This window comes from Hyperolius riggenbachi, chromosome 11, assembly GCF_040937935.1.
Source record: "Hyperolius riggenbachi isolate aHypRig1 chromosome 11, aHypRig1.pri, whole genome shotgun sequence".
Classification (NCBI taxonomy): domain Eukaryota; kingdom Metazoa; phylum Chordata; class Amphibia; order Anura; family Hyperoliidae; genus Hyperolius; species Hyperolius riggenbachi.
Window position 1 is genome coordinate 40,380,670 of NC_090656.1, and position 22,395 is coordinate 40,403,064.

General features: G+C 45.9%; 1 protein-coding gene across 1 annotated transcript in view; it reads right to left on the minus strand.

Moving 5' to 3' along the window:
* LRP3 (LDL receptor related protein 3) overlaps positions 1 to 22,395 on the minus strand; it is a 95,491-nt gene that overhangs the window by 11,883 nt on the left and 61,213 nt on the right. The window contains exons 3-6 of the mRNA XM_068260130.1: positions 15,954 to 16,092; positions 13,357 to 13,565; positions 10,412 to 11,498; positions 959 to 1,091 (exon numbers count right to left, since the gene is read on the minus strand). Coding sequence (XP_068116231.1) covers positions 959 to 1,091; positions 10,412 to 11,498; positions 13,357 to 13,565; positions 15,954 to 16,092 — 1,568 coding nt within the window. The remainder of the gene's footprint in view (positions 1 to 958; positions 1,092 to 10,411; positions 11,499 to 13,356; positions 13,566 to 15,953; positions 16,093 to 22,395) is intronic.

Consider the following 22,395-nt stretch of genomic DNA (forward strand, 5'->3'; position numbering starts at 1 on the left):
CCTGGTGCAGTATCTCTGCTATCCTGAAGGGGGCGATGTCACCTAAGTCAATAAGAAATAGTACAGGACACTGTCCAGGATAAAACACATTACCATCCAGAAACAGCATCAAACATTCTGCTCACCTCGGTAACTCTGCAGATTTGCACATTCTAAAAACTTTAAAGTCAATGGGAACTAAAAAAAAAAAAAATATATCATCCAGATACTTACCTAAGGAAGGGAAGCCTCTGGGTCCTATAGAGCCTTCCCGATCCTCTCACAGATCCCTCATTCCAGTGCAGGCTCACGGTATCAGTATTCGACCAATTTGGTCGAACACTGCTCTACCTGCAGCCGAAGTAGGCTTCAGAAGTTTTCTGGGAGGGTCTTCGGGAGGCAGATTGCTCCCGAAGATGGGCGTCTCTTTACTGCGTCTGCACGCTCTCACACAGGCGCAGTACAGAGTGGCCTATTTTTGGGAGTACCTGGCTCCCGAAGACTTCCGAAGTCCCCCGCGGCGGGGACTTTTAAACAAGGTGACAGGGAGAGGAGCTCATCAATCTGGTTCATATATGGGACAAAAAAAAACAAAACAAAAACAATCCAATCATTTCAAATGGTATTGATCCAAAAAAATGGATCTGATCTGAACGATGAAAATGTTGAACATTTGCTAAATTGTATCATTAACCTCCTTGACGGTAACCCTGAGCTAGGGTGGGGGTGGAAAACCACAGCTCAGAGCGGTAATCTCGACCTCTGCTCGGGGTAGCAGCCGGAGGCTCTATGCAGAGCAATGCGCGCAGCGGGAGCGTTTCTACATACCTCCCAGGGTTTTTTTTGCAGGGGGGCCTGGGGATTTCTAGTTACGCCCCTGGATAAATGGATATACAGCGGATAGATAGATAGATAGATAGATAGATAGAGGGCTAGTTCAAGATAGATAAATATATAGCAAACAAATAGACAGACTTACTTGAGAGTCACTGAAAGCAGGAAAGTCCTCCACAGGTGGGATGAGACCCTGAGCAATAAGCTGTCCATATGAAGGAGGAGCCTCCCGTCTCACAAACTCCGCCTCCAGACGGGTCATCTGAGTTTCAAATGCTCTAATGGAAAACAGAAGCTGTCAGTTTACGCATGTTTGATATGTGGGAATTTGTAACGCCTTACTGAATGCATTGCAGATATGTAATCCATTTATTGATGGGACTTATGTGCACTGAGAGATCGTTCTCTGCCTGATTTAATCCTTTCTGAAAGGAGGACTGGAGTCTCCCCCTCTGGCAAGGAGGGCATCAGCGCTTATGTCAGCCCCACTCATCAGGATGAGGTTTTGGTGGCCTGGCCACTAATGCTCCAACCTTTTTCATCCAGTCTTACCAAATCTATGTAGTAGAAGAGTAAACTGAGTGAATGCATTGAATGGATACTTTAGGCAGTTCCCGTATATTACATAGAAATGGTAAGATTGAACCTTTGGCCACTAACGATCCAATCTGTAGCGAAAAATCGTTAGAGAGATCAGATAATTCTGATCGGAAGAAAAATCATTCACTACAATGAACCAATCTTTGCCTCCTATCTATCAGAATCAACAAGAAAAATCCAAATTTTGGTTTGATGAATGTCCAATTGGACGACCATTTTTATAATCATTGCTAATCGATTGTGCCCATCAACTGAGATTATTTACAACCAATCTGATCAGAATTTCTGATCGCTCAAATGATTTTTCGCTAGAAATTGGACCGTTAGTGGCTACCTTAAGAGTCTGGTACAAACAGATCTCTGGGTCCTTGTCCTTTGTTCATCATTTTGTAGAATTCCACCTATCAACAGGCCAGCCGGTCACTGGCAAAACCGCAAAACTTTGAATTAATCAGCACAAAGACTTATGGGACACAGCCAAACACAGTGTTTTAAACTTTTCAGACATTCTTCATCATTCTCTCTTTTCTTTATTTCTATCCAACCAATCCGTTCAGCTGACAGATACAGTGGTGTGAAAAACTATTTGCCCCCTTCCTGATTTCTTATTCTTTTGCATGTTTGTCACACTTAAAGGTTTCTGCTCATCAAAAACCGTTAACTATTAGTCAAAGAAAACATAATTGAACACAAAATGCAGTTTTAAATGATGGTTTTTATTATTTAGTGAGAAAAAAAAACTCCAAATCTACATGGCCCTGTGTGAAAAAGTGATTGCCCCCCCTTGTTGAAAAATAACTTAACTGTGGTTTATCACACCTGAGTTCAATTTCTGTAGTCACCCCCAGGCCTGATTACTGCCACACCTGTTTCAATCAAGAAATCACTTAAATAGGAGCTATCTGACACAGAGAAGTAGACCAAAATCACCTCAAAACCTAGACATCATGCCAAGATCCAAAGAAATTCAGGAACAAATGAGAACAAAAGTACTGTAATTAAGATCTAGAAGTCTGGTAAAGGTTATAAAGTCATTTCTAAAGCTTTGGGACTCCAGTGAACCACAGTGAGAGCCATTATCCACAAATGGCAAAAACATGGAACAGTGATGAACCTTCCCAGGAGTGGCCAGCCGACCAATATTACCCCAAGAGCGCAGAGAAAACTCATCCGAGAGGCCACAAAAGACCCCAGGACAACATCTTAAGAACTGCAGGCCTCACTTGCCTCAATTAAGGTCAGTGTTCACGACTCCACCATAAGAAAGAGACTGGGCAAAAATGGCCTGCATGGCAGATATCCAAGGCGCAAACCACTTTTAAGCAAAAAGAACATTAAGGCTCGTCTCAATTTTGCTAAAAAACATCTCAATGATTGCCAAGACTTTTGGGAAAATACCTTATGAATCGACGAGACAAAAGTTGAACTTTTTGGAAGGTGCGTGTCCCGTTACATCTGGCGTAGAAGTAGCACAGCATTTCAGCAAAAGAACATCATACCAACAGTAAAATATGGTGGTGGTAGTGTGATGGTCTGGGGTTGTTTTGCTGCTTCAGGACCTGGAAGGCTTGCTGTGATAGATGGAACCATGAATTCTACTGTCTACCAAAAAATCCTGAAGGAGAATGTCCGGCCATCTGTTTGTCAAATCAAGCTGAAGTGATCTTGGGTGCTGCAGCAGGACAATGACCCAAAACACACCAGCAAATCCACCTCTGAATGGCTGAAGAAAAACAAAATGAAGACTTTGGAGTGGCCTAGTCAAAGTCCTGACCTGAATCCTATTGAGATGTTGTGGCATGACCTTAACCACTTGCCGACCGCACACTCATAACGTGCGTCGGCAAAGTGGAAGCTGCAGGACCAGCGACGCAGTACTGCGTCGCCAGCTGCAGCCTAATTAATCAGGAAGCAGCCGCTCGTACGAGCGGCTGCTTCCTGTCAAATCACGGCGGGGGGCTCCGTGAATAGCCTGCGGGCCGCCGATGGCGGCTCGCAGGCTAGATGTAAACACAAGCGGAAATAATCCGCTTTGTTTACATTTGTACGGCGCTGCTGCGCAGCAGCGCCGTAAGGCAGATCGGCGATCCCCGGCCAATCAGCGGCCGGGGATCGCCGCCATGTGACAGGAGACAGCCTGTCACTGGCTGCACAGGACGGATAGCGTCCTGTGCAGCCGGATCTCCAGGAGGGGGCCAGGTAGGAGAGGGAGGGGGAGGATTTTGCCGCGGAGGGGGGCTTTGAGGTGCCCCCCCCGCCACCCACAGCAGGCAGGAGAGATCAGACCCCCCCAGCACATCATCCCCATAGGGGGGAAAAAAGGGGGGCAATCTGATCTCCCTGCCTGCACCCTGATCTGTGCTGGGGGCTGCAGAGCCCACCCAGCACAGATCACTCAAACCAGCGCTGGTCCTTAAGGGGGGGTAAAGGGTGGGTCCTCAAGTGGTTAAAAGGTGGTTCATGCTACAAAAAACCCTCAAATAAAGCTGAATTACAACAATTCTGCAAAGATGAGTGGGCCAAAATTCCTCCACAGCGCTGTAAAAGACTCGTTGCAAGTTATCGCAAACGCTTGATTGCAGTTATTGCTGCTAAGGGTGGCCCAACCAGTTATTAGGTTCAGGGGGCAATTTCTTTTTCACACAGGGCCATGTAGATTTGGAGTTTTTTTTCTCACTAAATAATAAAAACCATCATTTAAAACTGCATTTTGTGTTCAATTATGTTATCTTTGACTAAAAGTTAACGGTTTTAGATGAGCAGAAACATTTAAGTGTGACAAACATGCAAAAGAATAAGAAATCAGGAAGGGGGCAAATAGTTTTTCACACCACTGTATATTTATTTGGCACTGTTCTTCTAATGTATTTTTTTTTGTTTTATATTAAAACAATTAAATTGTTCCAGTTTTGCCCTTGTTACCCGATTATTCTGATCCATGCTACAACTCTGGCCTCAGAAGAGATGCACTACCGCATTGTCTTATCTTTAATAAATTGTCGGATTTGGCTAGTAAGTCGCAAATAACCGTTTCTTCCCTTTAGGAATAGCCAGTCCGAGGTCTCTCCACCTCGTTTCAATCTAGAGAGAGGTGGCAGCAAATTACCAGATTTCCAGTGTGAAATCAATAACTTTATTTGTACCGATTGAACATACAATCAAGATGTTACGTATGGGCACATCATCGAATCCTAAATTATTAGGCCCCTTTCACACTGGGATGCTTTCATTGCGTTGCCTTACCCTAATTTACCACAGGGTGATGCTAAAGCAATGATAGCCTATAGAACATTTAATACCTGCCACAGTGTGATACCCCGGATGCGTCGCATTTGACGTGAAAGCGATAGCGAGCTACTGGCCGATAATCGTGGCGATGTGTGCCGACCGGAAGTCATGTAAGTTTATGACATCGCAGATATTTAAAAAAAAAATTTGTGTCCGTATGCTGTGGTGCGCATATTTTTTCAATACACTTCCATGCAAATTGGTTCTTCGGCCGTAGGAAGAGAGCGGTAGAGAGCCCTTACTTCTTGCTTGGCTTGGAAACCACAAGTGAGATTACCACGCATTGTCGCGGTAAGCTCTGAAGGCTGTTTTTGTTGTTGCAGTGCAATTGCGATCACGCCGCAACAAGAACACTGGTTAGTAGTGTGAAACCAGCCTTACTCTGCTCATAGTGTATTCACCTTCAGAGGCCTCTAGTGGAGGAGACTGTATGGAAACTGTGGCATAGAAAGACGGGATTGGTGGGTGTTTGTCACAGCATCCAATCTCCAATCACAGCTCATATTTCATTGATGTCATAGGTTGCTGTGGAATTCCAGACTTCATCCAGTTCTTGGTTCAGGTCTGACCACCATCTGCCTCTAGTGCCCCCCCCCCCCCCCCCCCGCAGTTCCCCAGTAAGAAAAGACACCAATGTATAGGTTACCAAATCATTATTTTATCACTCAAACCCCCTAAATAGCAAATAAATAAATAAATACATTTGCGGTGGTTTTATAGCACGGAGAGCTATGAGAACTATGAGAAAGTGACTTTATGCTCCACCCCTGTTAAGGTATAAAGAATGAGTGTACCCAGGCTCCATGCTGATACTGTAGCACTTTATTAAGAATAATATTAGGATAATACACTAATAATATGAGGATAATACGCATACACCATCACAGTGTCAAATCTATATGTATTGCTTATGCATTATTATCATATGCTACGGATGTTAACTGAATGAGTATGCACTTGTTTTTATGCATTCATCTGTATTATTGACCTGAGGAAGCAGGAAAGGACCCGTGAAATGCGTTGTCTACAGTAGAACCGTGTTTGAATAAAAAATATTTCCCAATATATTGGTCTTATCTATCTGAGGAGGTAAGGTACCTCTTTTTCACTTTATATAGTATATAATATTTGATACTGGGCACCTCCTAAGCCCCTTTGCATACCTGGTTAACTCTTTCAGGCAGAAAAAGAAAAAAAGGAAAAGGAATACAGCCTAGTGCTTTCTATATATATGAATGAAGATGTGGAGAAAGGTCGGCACTGCTGTACGGGTTCATTTATTGCGCAACATGTGCTGTGGTTAACACATGACATGGATATGTCCAAACATTAAAGCAGGCCCAGATTTACATCACAGGAGCCTATAGGCACAGATGTCCTGGCACCCTAGACTTTACCCTCCATGAACCTACAAAACCCCCACCGAACCACATCGCAAGTGTGCTGGCCGGCCCAGCTGTCACTTCTCCCTTACTTCCCTTCCCCGTCATAGGTAGCTACAGGTGTCCTTTAGCATTAGGTAGCCAGAAGTACCCTCAGTATTAGGCAGCTAGAGGTGCCCCCGACTGAAGGGAGATCTAGTTAGTGGATGAGTAACCTCTCATTTACACTCGGGAGTCGGGACTCTGGAAAGGAGGGAGGGAGGCACATGCCTACAGTGTCTTATGGTAAATCTGGCCCTGCATTAAAGAATGCAAAGGAGTGCGCACATACCAATCCAATCAGACAAGTGGTTGTGTGGTGAGTGCAGGGCACTGGAAGCCTTACACCCATTTTGCACCATCTGCCCTTGTAAAGAGGCTGACAGCAGGGCCGGTTCTAGACTTTTTGCTGCCTGAGGGAAACTTGTGAGGATGCCCCCCCTGCTCCCAAACTGGAATGATCGCACAGCACCCAACAATTTGCACTGCACATTATAGCTGCGGGGAGCCCCTAAAAAACACCCTCAGTATAGGTAGGTAGCCCATTATAGGTGCCCCCAGTGTTTGCAGCTAGATACAGTTGCCCCCAGCATAGGTTGGCCAGGCACTCTCTTCACTTCCTGTTACTGCCTGGTGCTGCCCCCCCCCCCCCCCACTTCTGCCATCTGAGAAAGTCGCCTCATTTGGCATCATGGGCGGACTGGGCCTGGCTGGGGGGCGGCTGCGCTTGACTTTCGGCATTTGTAACCAGACTTGAATCATGTGCGGAAGTCTCACCTTGCGCTGATGGCAGTGCTTCTCGTGGAGTGCACTGTGTGTCAGCGCTTGACGTCAAGGAGGGGTGTTGCATCTGACGTGCTTTCCAAATTTTGAGGGTAGGGAGGGGACCCCCCGAACTACCTCTGTGCCAAATTGGAGCCCTGGTGCACAAGTTCAGGGGCTCACAGGCTGCAATTTGGGGTAGTTTGGGAGGTCCTCCTCTACCCTGAAAATGTAAGGAGTGAAGGAGGTGTGGCTGCAGAGGGGGGGGGGGGGTTATATAAACATTCTCACTGAGCATGAGTGTTACTCAGTGTGGAAGGCAGCTTCCAGGCAGCTCAATCGGACATTACAGGGGAATCACTTCCTGGTGTGATGTATGGATCGTCCTTTCCTAAGGACGGTTGAGGGGAAGGAGTACCATTGTACATTACGTCATTTAGAGATTCGGACCGGCATGGGCAAACCCAAACGGAGGCCTCTACTCATAATTTCAGTGCCAATAGTGGCGCTGTGACAAACTTATGGTGAGAATATATACAGTATACAATGCGTTTATTTTGTGCTGACATGTTTGCCCGCAATGCGTTTATTTTGTGCCGACATGTTTGCCCGCAGTGCGTTTATTTTGTGCTGACATGTTTGCCCGCAGTGCGTTTATTTTGTGCTGACATGTTTGCCCACAGAGCGTTTATTTTGTGCTGACATGTTTGCCCACAGTGCGTTTATTTTGTGCTGACATGTTGCCCATTGCATTTATTTTGTGCTGAAATTTTGCCCACATTGCGTTTATTTTCTGGTGTCTGGGGTAACTGTTGCTGCATTTATTATTTAATGGTCATAGTTGGCTATGTTTGCTGCTTTGGGGTTACGGTATACTATTAAATAGCATAGTTTCTGCACACCCATGATGCGAAACCTCATCTGACCACATCATGGCGTAAACACTGCTTTCTCATGCCTCGCTGTTACATCATTATGTTAGCTCCGCCCATACAATGTCATGACCACACCCATTTTTCGGCCTCGAGAGGCGCTCACTTCTGCATTTAGACCCATTAAGTTATACTCCTGTTTGCCTGATGAAGCAGGACCACACCTGCGAAACTAAGTGGAGTTATATAAAATATTTGTATTGATATATTGTGACTCAATTGAGTTTTATATTTTCGAGGGAGGTAAGTCCACCTGAACATCCCTCTCTTTTAGACGGTTTTTAAACGTTTTTATTCTACTCTGGCGCCTCTGTACACCAAGCCTTGCTGAAATCTTGATTCCACCCTCGGTGGAGGGGTGCTACCCCATTTCCTATCTACAGAGAGCGACATCTTAAAAACCTGAGTGTGGTCAGGTTCTAATACTCCCCACCTGCACTTGAAGTGGTTGCCTATGGGTAACCCATGTTTGTGAGTATATCTAAATATTTTGCTTTAAACCACAACCAACTCAACAATACTACACCGTATTGGGCTCTCGATTTCGCTTTGTTCTTTTAAGCATATATTACCATGCCAACAACCTGAAAATGAAAAGAAATAGCAACAAAATTGGCTCTTGGTTGCATGAGAATGTCAAACTTAAATTTATTATTCACTAGCTGGTGGCCTGGCGTTGCCTGGGTATGTATTTGGCTAGTGTTGGCTCCACCCACTTTTTCTAACCTTAACACACAATTACTCAATGACCTAGTTTGTGAGCTTTGCGGTCTTTGGCATCAATAATTTACACTGAAATGAAACAAATCTGATTGGCTGTGGCTCCACCCCCTTTTCTGAATTTGAACCCCAATCACCCAATGACCAACTGTACCAGGTTTGAGGCTTGTGCCATTAACAGTGCAAGAATGGCAGCAACTAAATATTTCCCTTGAAAATCAATAGGTGGATTTTGATTGGCTATATTAATCCCAGTCACCCAGTGATCAACTGTGCAAAGTTTGAGAACGCTACCATTAACAGTGTAAAAATGGCTGCAGTTTACATTCTCCCAGTGAAATTTGTATTGGTCTCCGCCCACTGATGACCCAGCATTGCCCGGGTATGTTGTGGCTAGTGTTGGCTCAGCCCGCTTTTTCTAACCCTAACACACAATCACACTATTGCTCAATGACCTAGTTTGTGAGCTTTGCGGTCTTTGGCATCAATAATTTGCATTATAATTAAACAAATCTGATTGGCTGTTTGTGGCTCCACCTCCTTTTTTTAATTTAAACCCCAGTCACCCAATGACAAACTGTACCAGGTTTTAGGCTTGTGCCATTAACAGTGCAAGAATGGCAGCAATTAAATATTTCCCTTGAAAATCAATAGGTGAATTTTGATTGGCTTATGTAGGCTCCACCCACTTTTCTGAATAGTAATCCCAGTCACCCAGTGACCAACTGTGCAAAGTTTGAGAACCCTGCCATTAACAGTGTAAGAATGGCTGCTGTTTACATTCCCCAGTGAAAATTGCATCTGTCTCCGCCCACTTTTTGGTTATGGGAATAAAAAGCATCCTATACTTTATTCCAGGTAATGTACTATGTGTGTGCCAAATTTAATTCAAATCCGTTCAGCCATTTTTGCGTGATCAAGTAAAAAACATCCAAACATCCGAACTTTCCCATTTATAATATTAGTAGGATAAATATTTGTCTAATGACATACAAATTACAATACAAATAACAACACAGAATAAAAGCTGTTCAGCGTTTTTACCCTGTGTTGTTATTTCTTTTGTCATTTGTATGTCATTAAACTAATATTTATGAATAATAAATTAAAGTTTGATATTCACATGCACCCAAGAGCCAGTTTTGTTGCCATTTCTTCAGTACCACAGAAAGGACCTGTGTGGTTTGAATGATAAACTACATATTTTCCTTCTGTGGTGGGGCCTGGGGCGTGGTTAGAGGTGTGGCAGTGGCATGTCCTAAAATGTCCCTCTTTCTTATCTCAACAAGTTGGGAGGTATGTCTCAGGGACACTTTAAGATGTCAAGTTAACAAACATACCATTTTTTTAACCTGTGCCTATTACCTGGAGTGCCATAATTGAATATTGGTGTAGATTAAGCCCAGCCCCCTTGGAACATTCCACCTCATAATACCTCATCAACAGGTGAAACTGTAGTTCTCTGCCATTCAGGGAGTTGGAGTGATAATGCTGGGGGGGGGGGGGTGTCAAAATTTCTCTTGCATCAAACATTTTATACAAACTTATATGCCCTATTCGTTACTGTGACAAAATCACTATGTAGCCCGAGTATAAAATCTACAGGGACTGCTCTGGGTATCCCTTGGTGACTGCATATTATGGGTTCCATTCTAAGACCTGTTACCCTGAAGCCCCCGAGCTGTGAAGACACACAATGACTCACAAGGGCTCACATTGGCACACACTGGCTCCCATTGGCACACAACTGCATACATTGGCTCACACTGACACACACTGGCTCACATTGGCACACACTGGCTCACAATGGCACACATTTGCATACATTGGTTCACATTGGCTCAAACTGGCTCACATTGGCATACGCTGGCTCACCTGTATTCCCGACTCCTCAGCGAATACAGCTTGAACGCACAACCCAAGGCGATGACCAATAGCAGTCCACACACCAGGCTGCCTATAAGGGCCGCTGTGATCACCTTTCGGGGCACAATGACCAAACAGTTCTGCTCATCGCTCCCATCCTGGCAGTCTTCTTGCCCATCGCAGCGCCAAGTTTCAAAGATGCACAAGTTGGTACCACAGTGGAAGTTGCCAGGCTGACAGGTAAAACAGTTCTTCTCATCCGACCCATCTGGGCAGTTCTTCTGGTTATTGCAGCGGTCCAGGTAAGAGTAGCATAAGCCACTGCCACCCTCACAAGGGTATTCGTTATTTTGGCAAGCCGGACAATTTTCCTCATCTTTGCCATTTGGGCAATGCCACCAGCCATCACAGTTTTGGCTATCTGAGTAACAGATATCATCCACCCCACATGGATGTTCCCAAGGCAGGCAGTAGCCTTTCACCTGGTAAGTAGCGTTAAACCCATGCCCCATACTCCTTGCCCGTGCATGGTACGTCAGCGTGAGCTGCCCATTGGCAGACTCGGCTGTAACCATATGGCGGTTGTTCCGGAAGGAAAGAGTCTGTAGAAGTTTATCACTCCTCTCGCCAATGCCTTCATATACTCGGATGTAGTCACTGTAACCCAGTTGCAAGTCCATCTGCAGGAGGACATGGCGATTATCCTCGGTGTCCACGTACCATGTGCACAGCAGGTCCGAGCGCCCACGGTCAGCTCGAAAGAAGTCCGGAGAGAAGAATGCACCATAGAAGTTGCTGAGCTTTCCCCCACACTTCAGTTCCGGACAGTTTTTCTCATCTACCCCAGTGAGACAATCTTTCACCGCGTTACAGCGCAGCTCGTTAGACATGCACTGTGTGGAGCGACCCATGCTGCAGGGAAACGTGCCTGGAGGACAGAGGTTGGGGTGGGGTTCTTTAGCTGACGTCGTACAGTTCCGCTCATCGGATGAATCTCCACACTCGTCCATCGAGTTACACCTCCAGGTGTTTGGAATGCATTTACCATTTCCACAGAGAAATTCGTCCGACGGACAGGAGGTCATTCCCATTTTTCCTATCAAGAAGAAGATAGAAAGTTTACTATTGTACTTTAGAATGCAAGTGCACCCTACTCTACACGATCAAAAACTGAGGAGGATTCTTTATTTTCTCTGTTATATTAATTTTCTCTGCAGAAAGGACAAGGGCTGTGGGGGTGGAGGCCAAACCTATTACCCTCCCTCTGATGCAAGGACCACCTCTGCAGAGCTGGTGTTGTGGTAACACTCATAATGGAGCCTCCCTTGTTATACGGTATCGGAAGCTGCTAGTGGGCCCAGGGCCCTTACCTCTTACCCTCCCTCCAATACAAGGGCTGCCCCTGCAGAGCAGGTGTTGTTGTGGTCACACTAATTATGGGGCCTTCCTTGCTATATGATACCTGCAGCTGAAAGGGCCCCAGGGCCATAACCTCTTATCCTCCCTCCGATAAAAGGGCCCTAACATCTTACCCTCCACTCTGACACAAGGACTGCCCCTGCAGAGCAGGTGTTGTGGTAACATTCATTATGGGGCCTCTTTAGTTAGATATTTCTCAGGAATCATCTCTTTTATGGACACGGCTCATGTTCAGCATCTCTAATTCTCAGAATGCGAGAGGTCTTTTTTTTTTAAATCCAAAACACTGATTTGCTCTCACTGACGTGTTCCCATCAACCTGAACTTACACAGCACATTACAGCAGCATTAAACGGGAAATGTTGCCACTTCACAATCGCAAACCGGCCTCTGTAGTACAATATTATGGCAACAAGATGGCTGAAGTGGGTCACATGATCTGCACAAGAGCGGAAACCTGAATCAGAACGATTGCTGTAAGCTAATGTTCTCAGATCTCATTAGTGGAACCTGCTGCGCGAGTAATTGCTAGATGTACTCCAGCTTCTCTCAAATTGCACTTAAGACATTCCACACAGATATACACTTCCAATTTCAACTCCATCAGCTCTGGCGGCTTCAAAGGCTAAATGGATTATAACGGGAAGTGGAAGGCCGAGTGAGAATCAGAGGAAGAATGGCGTGAATAAAATGAGGATTATTACTGGAGCGTTCTGAGGAATGGTCTCCTCTTGTTCTTCTGGCTGTGGAAACTATTCACTATTTCAGGCCCTTCACCAGGGACTCATTTCCCACAAAGCTCATGAAGGCCACACATTGTGGAGCTGGGAGGTTCAGAAGCTCACATGGTTTATTTTTTTTTAAATCTGTGTCAGGGTTCTAGTCCTGAGAAAAGAGGTGAGTGGACTCACTAAAAACCCCTGCGCAGCGCGGTGCGCTGAAAAATGGGCGTGGTCACACAGCAGAAAGTGGGCATGGTCATGGGTGGGGCAAAATATACATGACCTTAGCAATGGTGTAAAAGGTCCGCCGGGGAAGTTTGAGCTCTGCCGTAGTGCATACCCCAAAAACATCTGGCAGCAGTGGTTCCCCAAAAATACAGATCCGACAGCAGTTCCCTCAAAATAGGTACCCCCAGTATAGCTAGACAGGTCTATTGCCCCCCCCCCGTTGTAAGTATCAATGTGTATAGTTGTCACCAGAGTAGGTAGCCAGGTGTATAGAAGTCCCCAGAATAGTTAGCCAGGTCTATAGGTGTGTGTGTGTGTGTGTGTGAGTGGGGGGGGGCGGCGCAAGGAGCCAAGAAGAGGAATGAACAGCGCACAGAGGTATGTGGATCCGGCATGCTCTCTGTGCTTACCTTGGGACCTTGGGTAGCTTTGCCTCCTGTCAGGTGTCCATTAACATACATAAAATAGTAAAAAAAACAAAAAAACACAGGTGCCGTTCACTGCACCCAAATACTAGCACCCACCATTACAATCGGTTATTCGATTGGATGGCATACTTCCTTCCTTTGTATGGTTTTATCGTACCTCGGATATAAGATAGCCGAAAACCCTGAGACTGGCCAGAACTGGAGATGTCTGAATGGAAAAATATCCAGATGTGATCCCGATCCGAGGTGTAAGCTGGAGGAACGATGGAGCCACAGATTTTGTACTTTTCTTGCTTTGTGTATGGACCAATCTGCAGCCAGTCTACAGAGCAGTTGTGGGAGTCCTGAAGGTCGAAATTCTTGAACCTGAGAAGTAGAAAATAATGTGAAAAGTAAATCGGTAAAGTGTTCAGAGCAAGGCAAGCTACCCAGGATGATTGTGGTGAAGCATATACTGGGGGGAAGCAGGAGATTTGGGCGCATGAGACAAGTGGACAAAAAGGGCGCCCCATTCACTCCCATTATAAATATCGTTTAATGGGCGCCGAACAGGGAAAAAAAGGCGCCGGAGATTATTAACGTTTTAACAAACGGCGCCCGGAGATTTTTAAGGATTTATAACTATGTTTGTGATGATTTAACTTTACAAAATGAGCCCGTGACGAATAACGTTTATAAAGATACTAAATCACTATTTCTAAAACATTTCTAAAACATTATTATCCACCCAAAAAAATTAATTACATTATTTTATTTACATTTTTTATTTATTAATGTCTGTAAAACATTATTATCCATAGGGGGTCTTAGGTTTAGGCACCAACAGGGGGGTCTTAGGTTTAGGCACCAACAGGGGGGTCTTAGGTTTAGGCACCAACAGGGGGGTCTTAGGTTTAGGCACCAACAGGGGGGTCTTAGGTTTAGGCACAAACTGGGGGGTCTTAGGTTTAGGCACCAACTGGGGGGTCTTAGGTTTAGGCACCAACAGGGGGTCTAGGGGTTAGGGATAGGTACAGGGAGGGTTTTTAATAAACGTAAATATAAGTTTCAGTTTACAAATAGGGAAGATTAACGTTTTAAGAATTGCCGATCTGATACACATTATTTAGTGATTTATAAATTCTTAAAACACTATTTGTAAACGAAATTATACACAATATTTCAATAAACGATAATACTGTTTATCGTTTACACCACGCGCCCTTTTTTCCCGACGCCCTTTTTTGATGTACGCATACTGGGGTTATATCAGCGGAAAAAAAAAAAGTGCTCATCTGAAAACTTGGAATGGAATTGCCTTCATGGCACAGGAAGGTATTTCCATTGCATCATTTCCAGAACACATCCCAAAAAGCAAGGCATGAATGCCTCAAACAGAACAGCATGTAGGATAAGCACTGAAGATGGGGGAGGGGCAAGTGCCACATGACATGCAAACATTCAGGGGATGTAGTTTAAGTTGAAAAAGGCATATGGCATAGCTAAGTTTAAGAGGGGTGTTGCCTCAAACAACATAATTAGGCAGCTTGTCCCCTGAAAAAAACATTAGGCAGCAGTATGTCCTGCTAATGAGAACTAGGCAAATAACTGGGCAGTAAATATCACCAGGATAATGTTTGGCAGGCAAATAGTAAAATCAGATAGCATGTCTCCAGTGACAGATGACACACACCAGTAACAGGCAGACCCCCCATTTTAGAACCCAGTAACAGACTCCAAAATCACTGCTCGATCCACTGGCTGACAGTCAAGTGACTAGCCTGCAGGCTAGCAACAAGTTGTGTTGCTATGCAGGGGGGCAGAGGGACAAAAGAACAGCACGTTTATCAAATGGTGGCTGGGTAAGTGGAGAGAACAATGCTCTTGGCTGTAGCAATCCGCCAGGTGAGATCACTGCCTGAGTGGTTGAGAGGGGTCACTGGCTGCTATACATGGCACAGGTGGTCATTATTGGATTATTGGCAGTCGCAGCCAAGTTTCATATAGCCTGTGTACAGAGCTTAACCGATAGACCCCCATGACAGAGCCCAGTAACAGACAAACCACCAATAACCGTCCTCAACAACCACGTTACCACCCACTGTATCACTTCACCTACATGTTTAGCAGCACCAATCTGGTGATTTTTATTTTTTTTTAATAAAGGTTATGTTATTATTTCTAGTTTCCTCCAATGAAGGTTAATTAGGGTTTACATTTATATTCACTAGCATGTCAGGTAACCTCCATGTAATAACCCAAAATTAATATTTTCTCCATATTTTATGGGTATTCTAGCATTTAGAAAAATGCTAACAGAACGTTTTTTTACAGAAGTTAGGAAGGTCAACCTGACACCGACCGATTTTCACATAAATTGCACATACAGTGGTTGAACTATACAAGTCGTTAGCCATACTTTCCAGTTTGGTACTCATGTTTCATATATGGGAACTCATGACGCCTTACTGAATGCAAATATGGAGTCCAGTTCTGGACAGGAATCCCGTGCGCGTAAAAATCGCGTTCTGCCAGATTTCTTCTCTTCTGTAAAAGGGTTGGAAGTTGGAACTCTCCTCCTTCAGGGAGGGTATCATCTCCTATGTCAACTCCTCCCTTCAGGACGAGGAAATGAAGAGTTTGTTACACTCAGACCTCTGTGTCCTTTGTCTATCATCTTTTGCGGAAATTCCATCTCGACAGGTTGGCAGGACACAGACCACAGATCATCTTTTTCAACAAGAAACAACAATATGATTTTGGTTGGCAACTTACGATATGGTAATGATATCGCCGGGATCTCCGTGGATGAACCAACTGCAGTTTATGGCGGGGGGATAGTTGAGTGGCCAGGCGGGACTGTATATGATTCCCCTCCTCTCGGTGTGCTGTTCCAGCTTGCCGGTGCACGCAGCTACAAAACATGACAGACAATCCATGCGTAATCAGTGAGGGTAATTATTAATAAATTAGCACAATTAGATAATTGCTTTATCTTGCCTATGTAGTTCATAGATGACAGCCATACCCCTCTCCACCTTGTGCTGTCCAGTTTTGCTAGGCAGCCATTGCAGTCCCTGCTGTTCTGAGAAATATAGGGGAAAACGGTGCGTAGTAGTAAAGCTGGTGGTTTTGGCACAGTTGGTGTCGGATTAGACAGGTGCCTAGTGCCTGGAGAGAGTCTAGGGACCCGGTTTACGCTAACCACCAACAAATCTTACCAAAAACGCCAGGTGGCCATCAAGAGTGGGCCTAGAGTTGTTGCTTGCCTAGGCCTCCATTTAACTTCACCGATCTCTGGTTGGTGTGGGTGTGGACGTGCGGGCTAAAACACCAGTTTTATAGATGCCATAATGGTTGGATGCCAATTGCTCACATCCAAGCTTGAGATGTACAGTTAAGTGCCAAAGATGATAACAGTGGAGACAAGATGGATGCAGGCAGGACTGTTTTTAGGCACTTTCTGGAGGGGACAGCTCAGAGCTGTCCTTAGCAAATTGTGGGTTTGGATAGTCATTTTAACACCGAAATCTGCACAGCTAATTAACATAGGGGGTGTAACGATCGGTGTAACACAGAGAGGATCTGATTATTGGTGATCTGCAGTATCACCAAAAATGCAGATATATACCTGATTATTGATGAGCAGCAGTATCACCGATAATCAGATATCACTAACCTCTGGACACCTGAGTGATAAGAGTGTTTGGTGCAACAGTAATACTTTGAGGATCGCACCTGCCAAGCAGGTGATGAGACAGTAAGGGATACTGCACAAAGAACAAGTTACTTCCTATGGTCAGAGAACTCCCAAGGGAGTGACCAGACTGGGAATAGGAAGGACCAGAGTGTGAGTGACACCAAGGAGGGGGGGTGTCACTAACAGATATGTGAACTATCTCTTAACTGGGGAGATAGCTCTCGAGGTCGGGCAAGCCAGGTCGTCAACACACAGACAGATAAGGTACACAGACAGAAGACTGATTCGGTAATCCTAAAACACGCAGGGTTTGGCAACAGAGTATCAGATATAGTGAAGTACCAAATCAGTGATCAGAAGAGTGGTCAGGAAAGCAGAAGGTCATAACAGATAATCAACAATGCCTAGTCTTGGGTGTGAGTTCCGTGATCATCAACACCCTGGAACTAGTCTCAAGTATAACAGAATGATAGTACAAGTCCCTAGTCTTGGGTGTCAGCTCCGTAGTCATCAACACCCTGGAACTAGTCTGAGATATAACAGAGATGATATACAGTATTCCTAGTCTGGGGTGTGAGGTCCGTGATCATCAACACCCTGGAACTGGTCTAGAGAATAACACAGATTCTGACAATAAGGTCTGAGTGCTTCCACGTAGTGATCGCAACGGCAGACAACCAGAGAATGACCAGCACCCAGTATATATAGTACAGCGCTCTTCAGCGCCTCCCCTAAGTGCTGGACCAATGGGAACTGGTTGGATTGTCAGCTGACCAGCTTGGTCAGCTGACTCCCTTCTGGCTGTCATAAAAGCTCTGCCTCTCAACGCGCGCACGTCTTTCTGAACCTGTGTGGACTATCAGTCCCAGCCACACCAGCCATGTGTTGTGTACCACCCACCGCGCTGGACGCGGAACCAGCCGCACCGCAATCAGAGCATGCGGCGGTTTCTCCGCGTTCGGCCATACTGACAGATGTAGGCCTATGCGTGCAAACCGCCGCTTTGGACGCGGAATCAGTAGTCTTGTTCCCAAGACATGCGGCGGTTTCTCCGCGTTCGGCCATACTAGCAGGTGTAGGCCTATGCGCGCAAACTGCCTCGTTAGACACGGAATCAGCCGCCTTGCTCTGAGCACCTGCGGCGGCTTTTCCGCGTTTTCTCACAGGGGGCCTTACTAGCATAACAACTCTTCTAGAATTTAAAGACTACATATCTCCTATAAAGACCCAAGCTGTACATTTACAGTATATTTTTTTGTAAGGCGGATACACACCCCTCATAAGAATAGGAAGGGTTTGTTCTGTGGGTGCAGTGAGTTCGGGCTGGTGAGGTGTATCTGTACTGGAAATATTTTGTGCATCCTTTGCAGACACAAGGCATGGGCGTCCGCACATATGGCAAAACCGGGCATCTGCCCGAGCCTGGCCGCCCGCTGCCCCCCCCTGGCCGCGTGCCCGTGCAGCCAGCAGGAGGGGAACAGCGCAGAGAAGAGAGAGAGCTATGGGCACAGTGGGGAAGGGCGGACGTCTCCCCCCCCCCTTCCCTCACCTTAGGTGGCTCTCTCTCCCTCGCTGTCCCCTCCGGAATGAAGTGTGCAGCGGCTGGCAGAACTTACCTCCTCTCGCTCCTGCGCCGGAAGTTCTGGTGCCGCACTCTGGTCTGGATCAGGCCAGAGTAGCGGCTAATCCATCCGGCGCGTGCGACGTGAGGAGGTAAGTTCCGCCCGCTGCAAGCCGCTGCACACTTCATTCCGGACTTGGGAGGGGAGAGCGAGAGAGGGAGGGAGAGCCCCCTAAGGTGAGTGCCCATAGCTCTCCCTCTTCTCTCCGCTGCTCCCCTCCTCCTGCACACATGGCCACTTTTTCTGGGGACATATCCCCCTGGCTACATATACTGGGACATATACCCCTGCCTACATATACTGGGACATATACCCCTGCCTACATATACTGGGACATATACCCCCTGCCTACATATACTGGGACATATACCCCCTGCCTACATATACTGGGACATATACACCTGCCTACATATACTGGGACATATACCCCTGCCTACATATACTGGGACATATACCCCTGCCTACATATACTGGGACATATACCCCTGCCTACATATACTGGGACATATACACCTGCCTACATATACTGGGACATATACCCCTGCCTACATATACTGGGACATATACCCCTGCCTACATATACTGGGACATATACCCCTGCCTACATATACTGGGACATATACCCCTGCCTACATATACTGGGACATATACCCCTGCCTACATATACTGGGACATATACCCCTGCCTACATATACTGGGACATATACACCTGCCTACATATACTGGGACATATACCCCTGCCTACATATACTGGGACATATACCCCTGCCTACATATACTGGGACATATACCCCTGCCTACAAATACTGGGACATATACCCCTGCCTACAAATACTGGGACATATACCCCTGCCTACATATACTGGGACATATACACCTGCCTACATATACGGGGACATATACCCCTGGCTACATATACTGGGACATATACCCCTGCCTACATATACTGAGACATATACCCCCTGCCTACATATACTGGGACATATACACCTGCCTACATATACTGGGACATATCCCCCTGGCTACATATACTGGGACATATACCCCCTGCCTACATATACTGGGACATATACCCCTGCCTACATATACTGGGACATATCCCCCTGGCTACATATACTGGGACATATCCCCCTGGCTACATATACTGGGACATATACCCCCTGCCTACATATACTGGGACATATACCCCTGCCTACATATACTGGGACATATCCCCCTGGCTACATATACTGGGACATATCCCCCTGGCTACATATACTGGGACATATACCCCCTGCCTACATATACTGGGACATATACCCCTGCCTACATATACTGGGACATATACCCCTGGCTACTTTTTCTGGGGACATATACCCCTGCCTACATATACTGAGACATATCCCCCTGGCTACATATACTGGGACATATACCCCCTGCCTACATATACTGGGACATATACCCCCTGCCTACATATACTGGGACATATACCCCCTGTCTACATATACTGGGACATATACCCCCTGTCTACATATACTGGGACATATCCCCCTGGCTACATATACTGGGACATATACCCCCTGCCTACATATACTGGGACATATACCCCCTGCCTACATATACTGGGACATATACCCCCTGCCTACATATACTGGGACATATCCCCCTGGCTACATATACTGGGACATTTCCCCCTGCCTACATATACTGGGACATATACTCCTGCCTACATATACTGGGACATATACCCCTGGCTACTTTTTCTGGGGATATATACCCCTGCCTACATATACTGGGACATATCCCCCTGGCTACATATACTAGGACATATACCCCCTGCCTACATATACTGGGACATATACCCCTGCCTACATATACTGGGCACATATACCCCTGGCTACCTGTTCTGGGGACATCTCTACCCCTGGCTACCAGTTCTGGGGACATCTATACCGCTGGCCACCTATTCTGGGGACACCTATAGACCTGGGGCTACCTATTTTTGGGGAACTACTGCTGTCAGATTGAGTGTATTTTGGGGAACTGCTGCCAGGTGAGAGGTGTCTACATATTAAGGGGGCATTCTGCCTATTTATTTGAAAAGCTGTCTATTTATGTGCCTCATGACTGCTGAATTTGTCTTGTTGCGGGCCTCATGGTTACTGACTTTGTCTTGTTGGGGGCCTCATGATTTGTTGGGGGCCTCAAGATTGCTGAATTTGTCTTGTTGGGGGCCTCATGATTGCTGAATTTGTCTTGTTGGGGGCCTCATGATTGCTGAATTTGTCTTGTTGGGGGCCTCATGATTGCTGAGTTGGTCATGTTGGGGGCCTCATGATTGCTGAATTTGTCTTGATGGGGGGGGGGGGGGGCCTCATGATTGCTGAATTTGTCTTGTTGGGGGTCACATGATTGCTAACTGCGAGACTATGGAAAAAGCTGAATCATCATCATATGAGACAATAGCATTAAACCTACTTTTTCCGCTTTTTAAAACAGAAAATGAAACTGGGAGGTTCTAAAAAAAATGAATAATTTTTTTCAGGAGTACGATGGATGAAATTGTTTATCTTCACAGTTTATTTTCAACTTAATTTTCCATAATGTTCATATATGAGTTAAAACGTTTGTATTTAGTTTAAATTGCTGTTGGCACTTTGTGATAGTAAAGTGACTTTGCAGTTTGGACACTCGACCTCCAAAAGGTTCGCCACCACTGTCCTAATCTATTGTCCCACCATTGCTTAGTTCATGTAAACTTGTCTCCACCCACGACCACACCCACATTCTGGTTCATGACCACACCCATTTTTCGGCGCGGCGCATGACGTAGCTCCATTTTTTGGCGCGCTATGCGCGCCACACAACAGCAGCCCAAATTTTTTGCTCCCCACTTTTTGCCCCCCCCTGGAAAATTTTCTGCGGACGCCCATGACAAGGGGCTTGATTCACTAACTGGCGCTAAGTGTTAGCGCCGGAGTGAAAAGCCACTTAGAGCCCCATATGTAGCTTTGTGCACACTAACAGATGCACAAAGCTACATCGCACACTGCACCGCGCATAGCGCGCACTGCACCGCGCCAATGGCGCCGATAATGACGCGCGGTGCGACGACAACGTTGCACCGCTATGCTGTATATGATGCAACGATAACGGCGCACTAATGCACTGTTTCGGGGGCACCCGATGCGCCGTTATCGTTGCTTCATATACAGTAGCGCCGGTTAGTGAATCAAGCACAAGGTGTCTTGCCTGGGGTGCTAAAATGGTCAGAAAAAACACCGGATGCAGCTACCAAAATAAAGCCAAGGAGGAAAATGGCAAATCGTGAATATCAGTTAGGATTAGCAAACCGTTAGGAAGGTTTACAGGCAGGCAGCAATTATGGAGAGGGTTAAGGGATAGGGAAGAGGGAGAGAAGTTTCTGTTTTTGTACAGTGACTTGAGTGACGTTCACACTTGGCTTATCTGACACCCAGGGCCGATTCTAGCTACACAGTGTGTCTGTATTTGTGAAAACATGCATGTTTTACAGTACTTCACTGCTGTTTTTATCTGCAGGGGTAAAACACATTCAAGTGTACACTAGCCAATAGAGATGGCCCGAACCTTCGCCAAACGTTCGATTCACGTGAACTTTCGCGAACCGCAATGGACTTCAATGGGAAGGCGAACTTTGAAACCTAGAACCATTTATGCTGGCCACAAAAGGGATGGAAAAGATGTTTCAAGGGGTCTAACATCTGAGTTTTTGCATGGGGGAGTAGGATACATACCAAAAGTCCCGGGGAAAAATCCAGATTTGACGCAAAGCAGTGTTTTAAGGGCAGAAATCACATTGAATGCTAAATTGAAGGCCTAAAGTGCTTTAAAACATCTTGCATGTGGATACATCAATCAGGGAGTGTAATTAGAG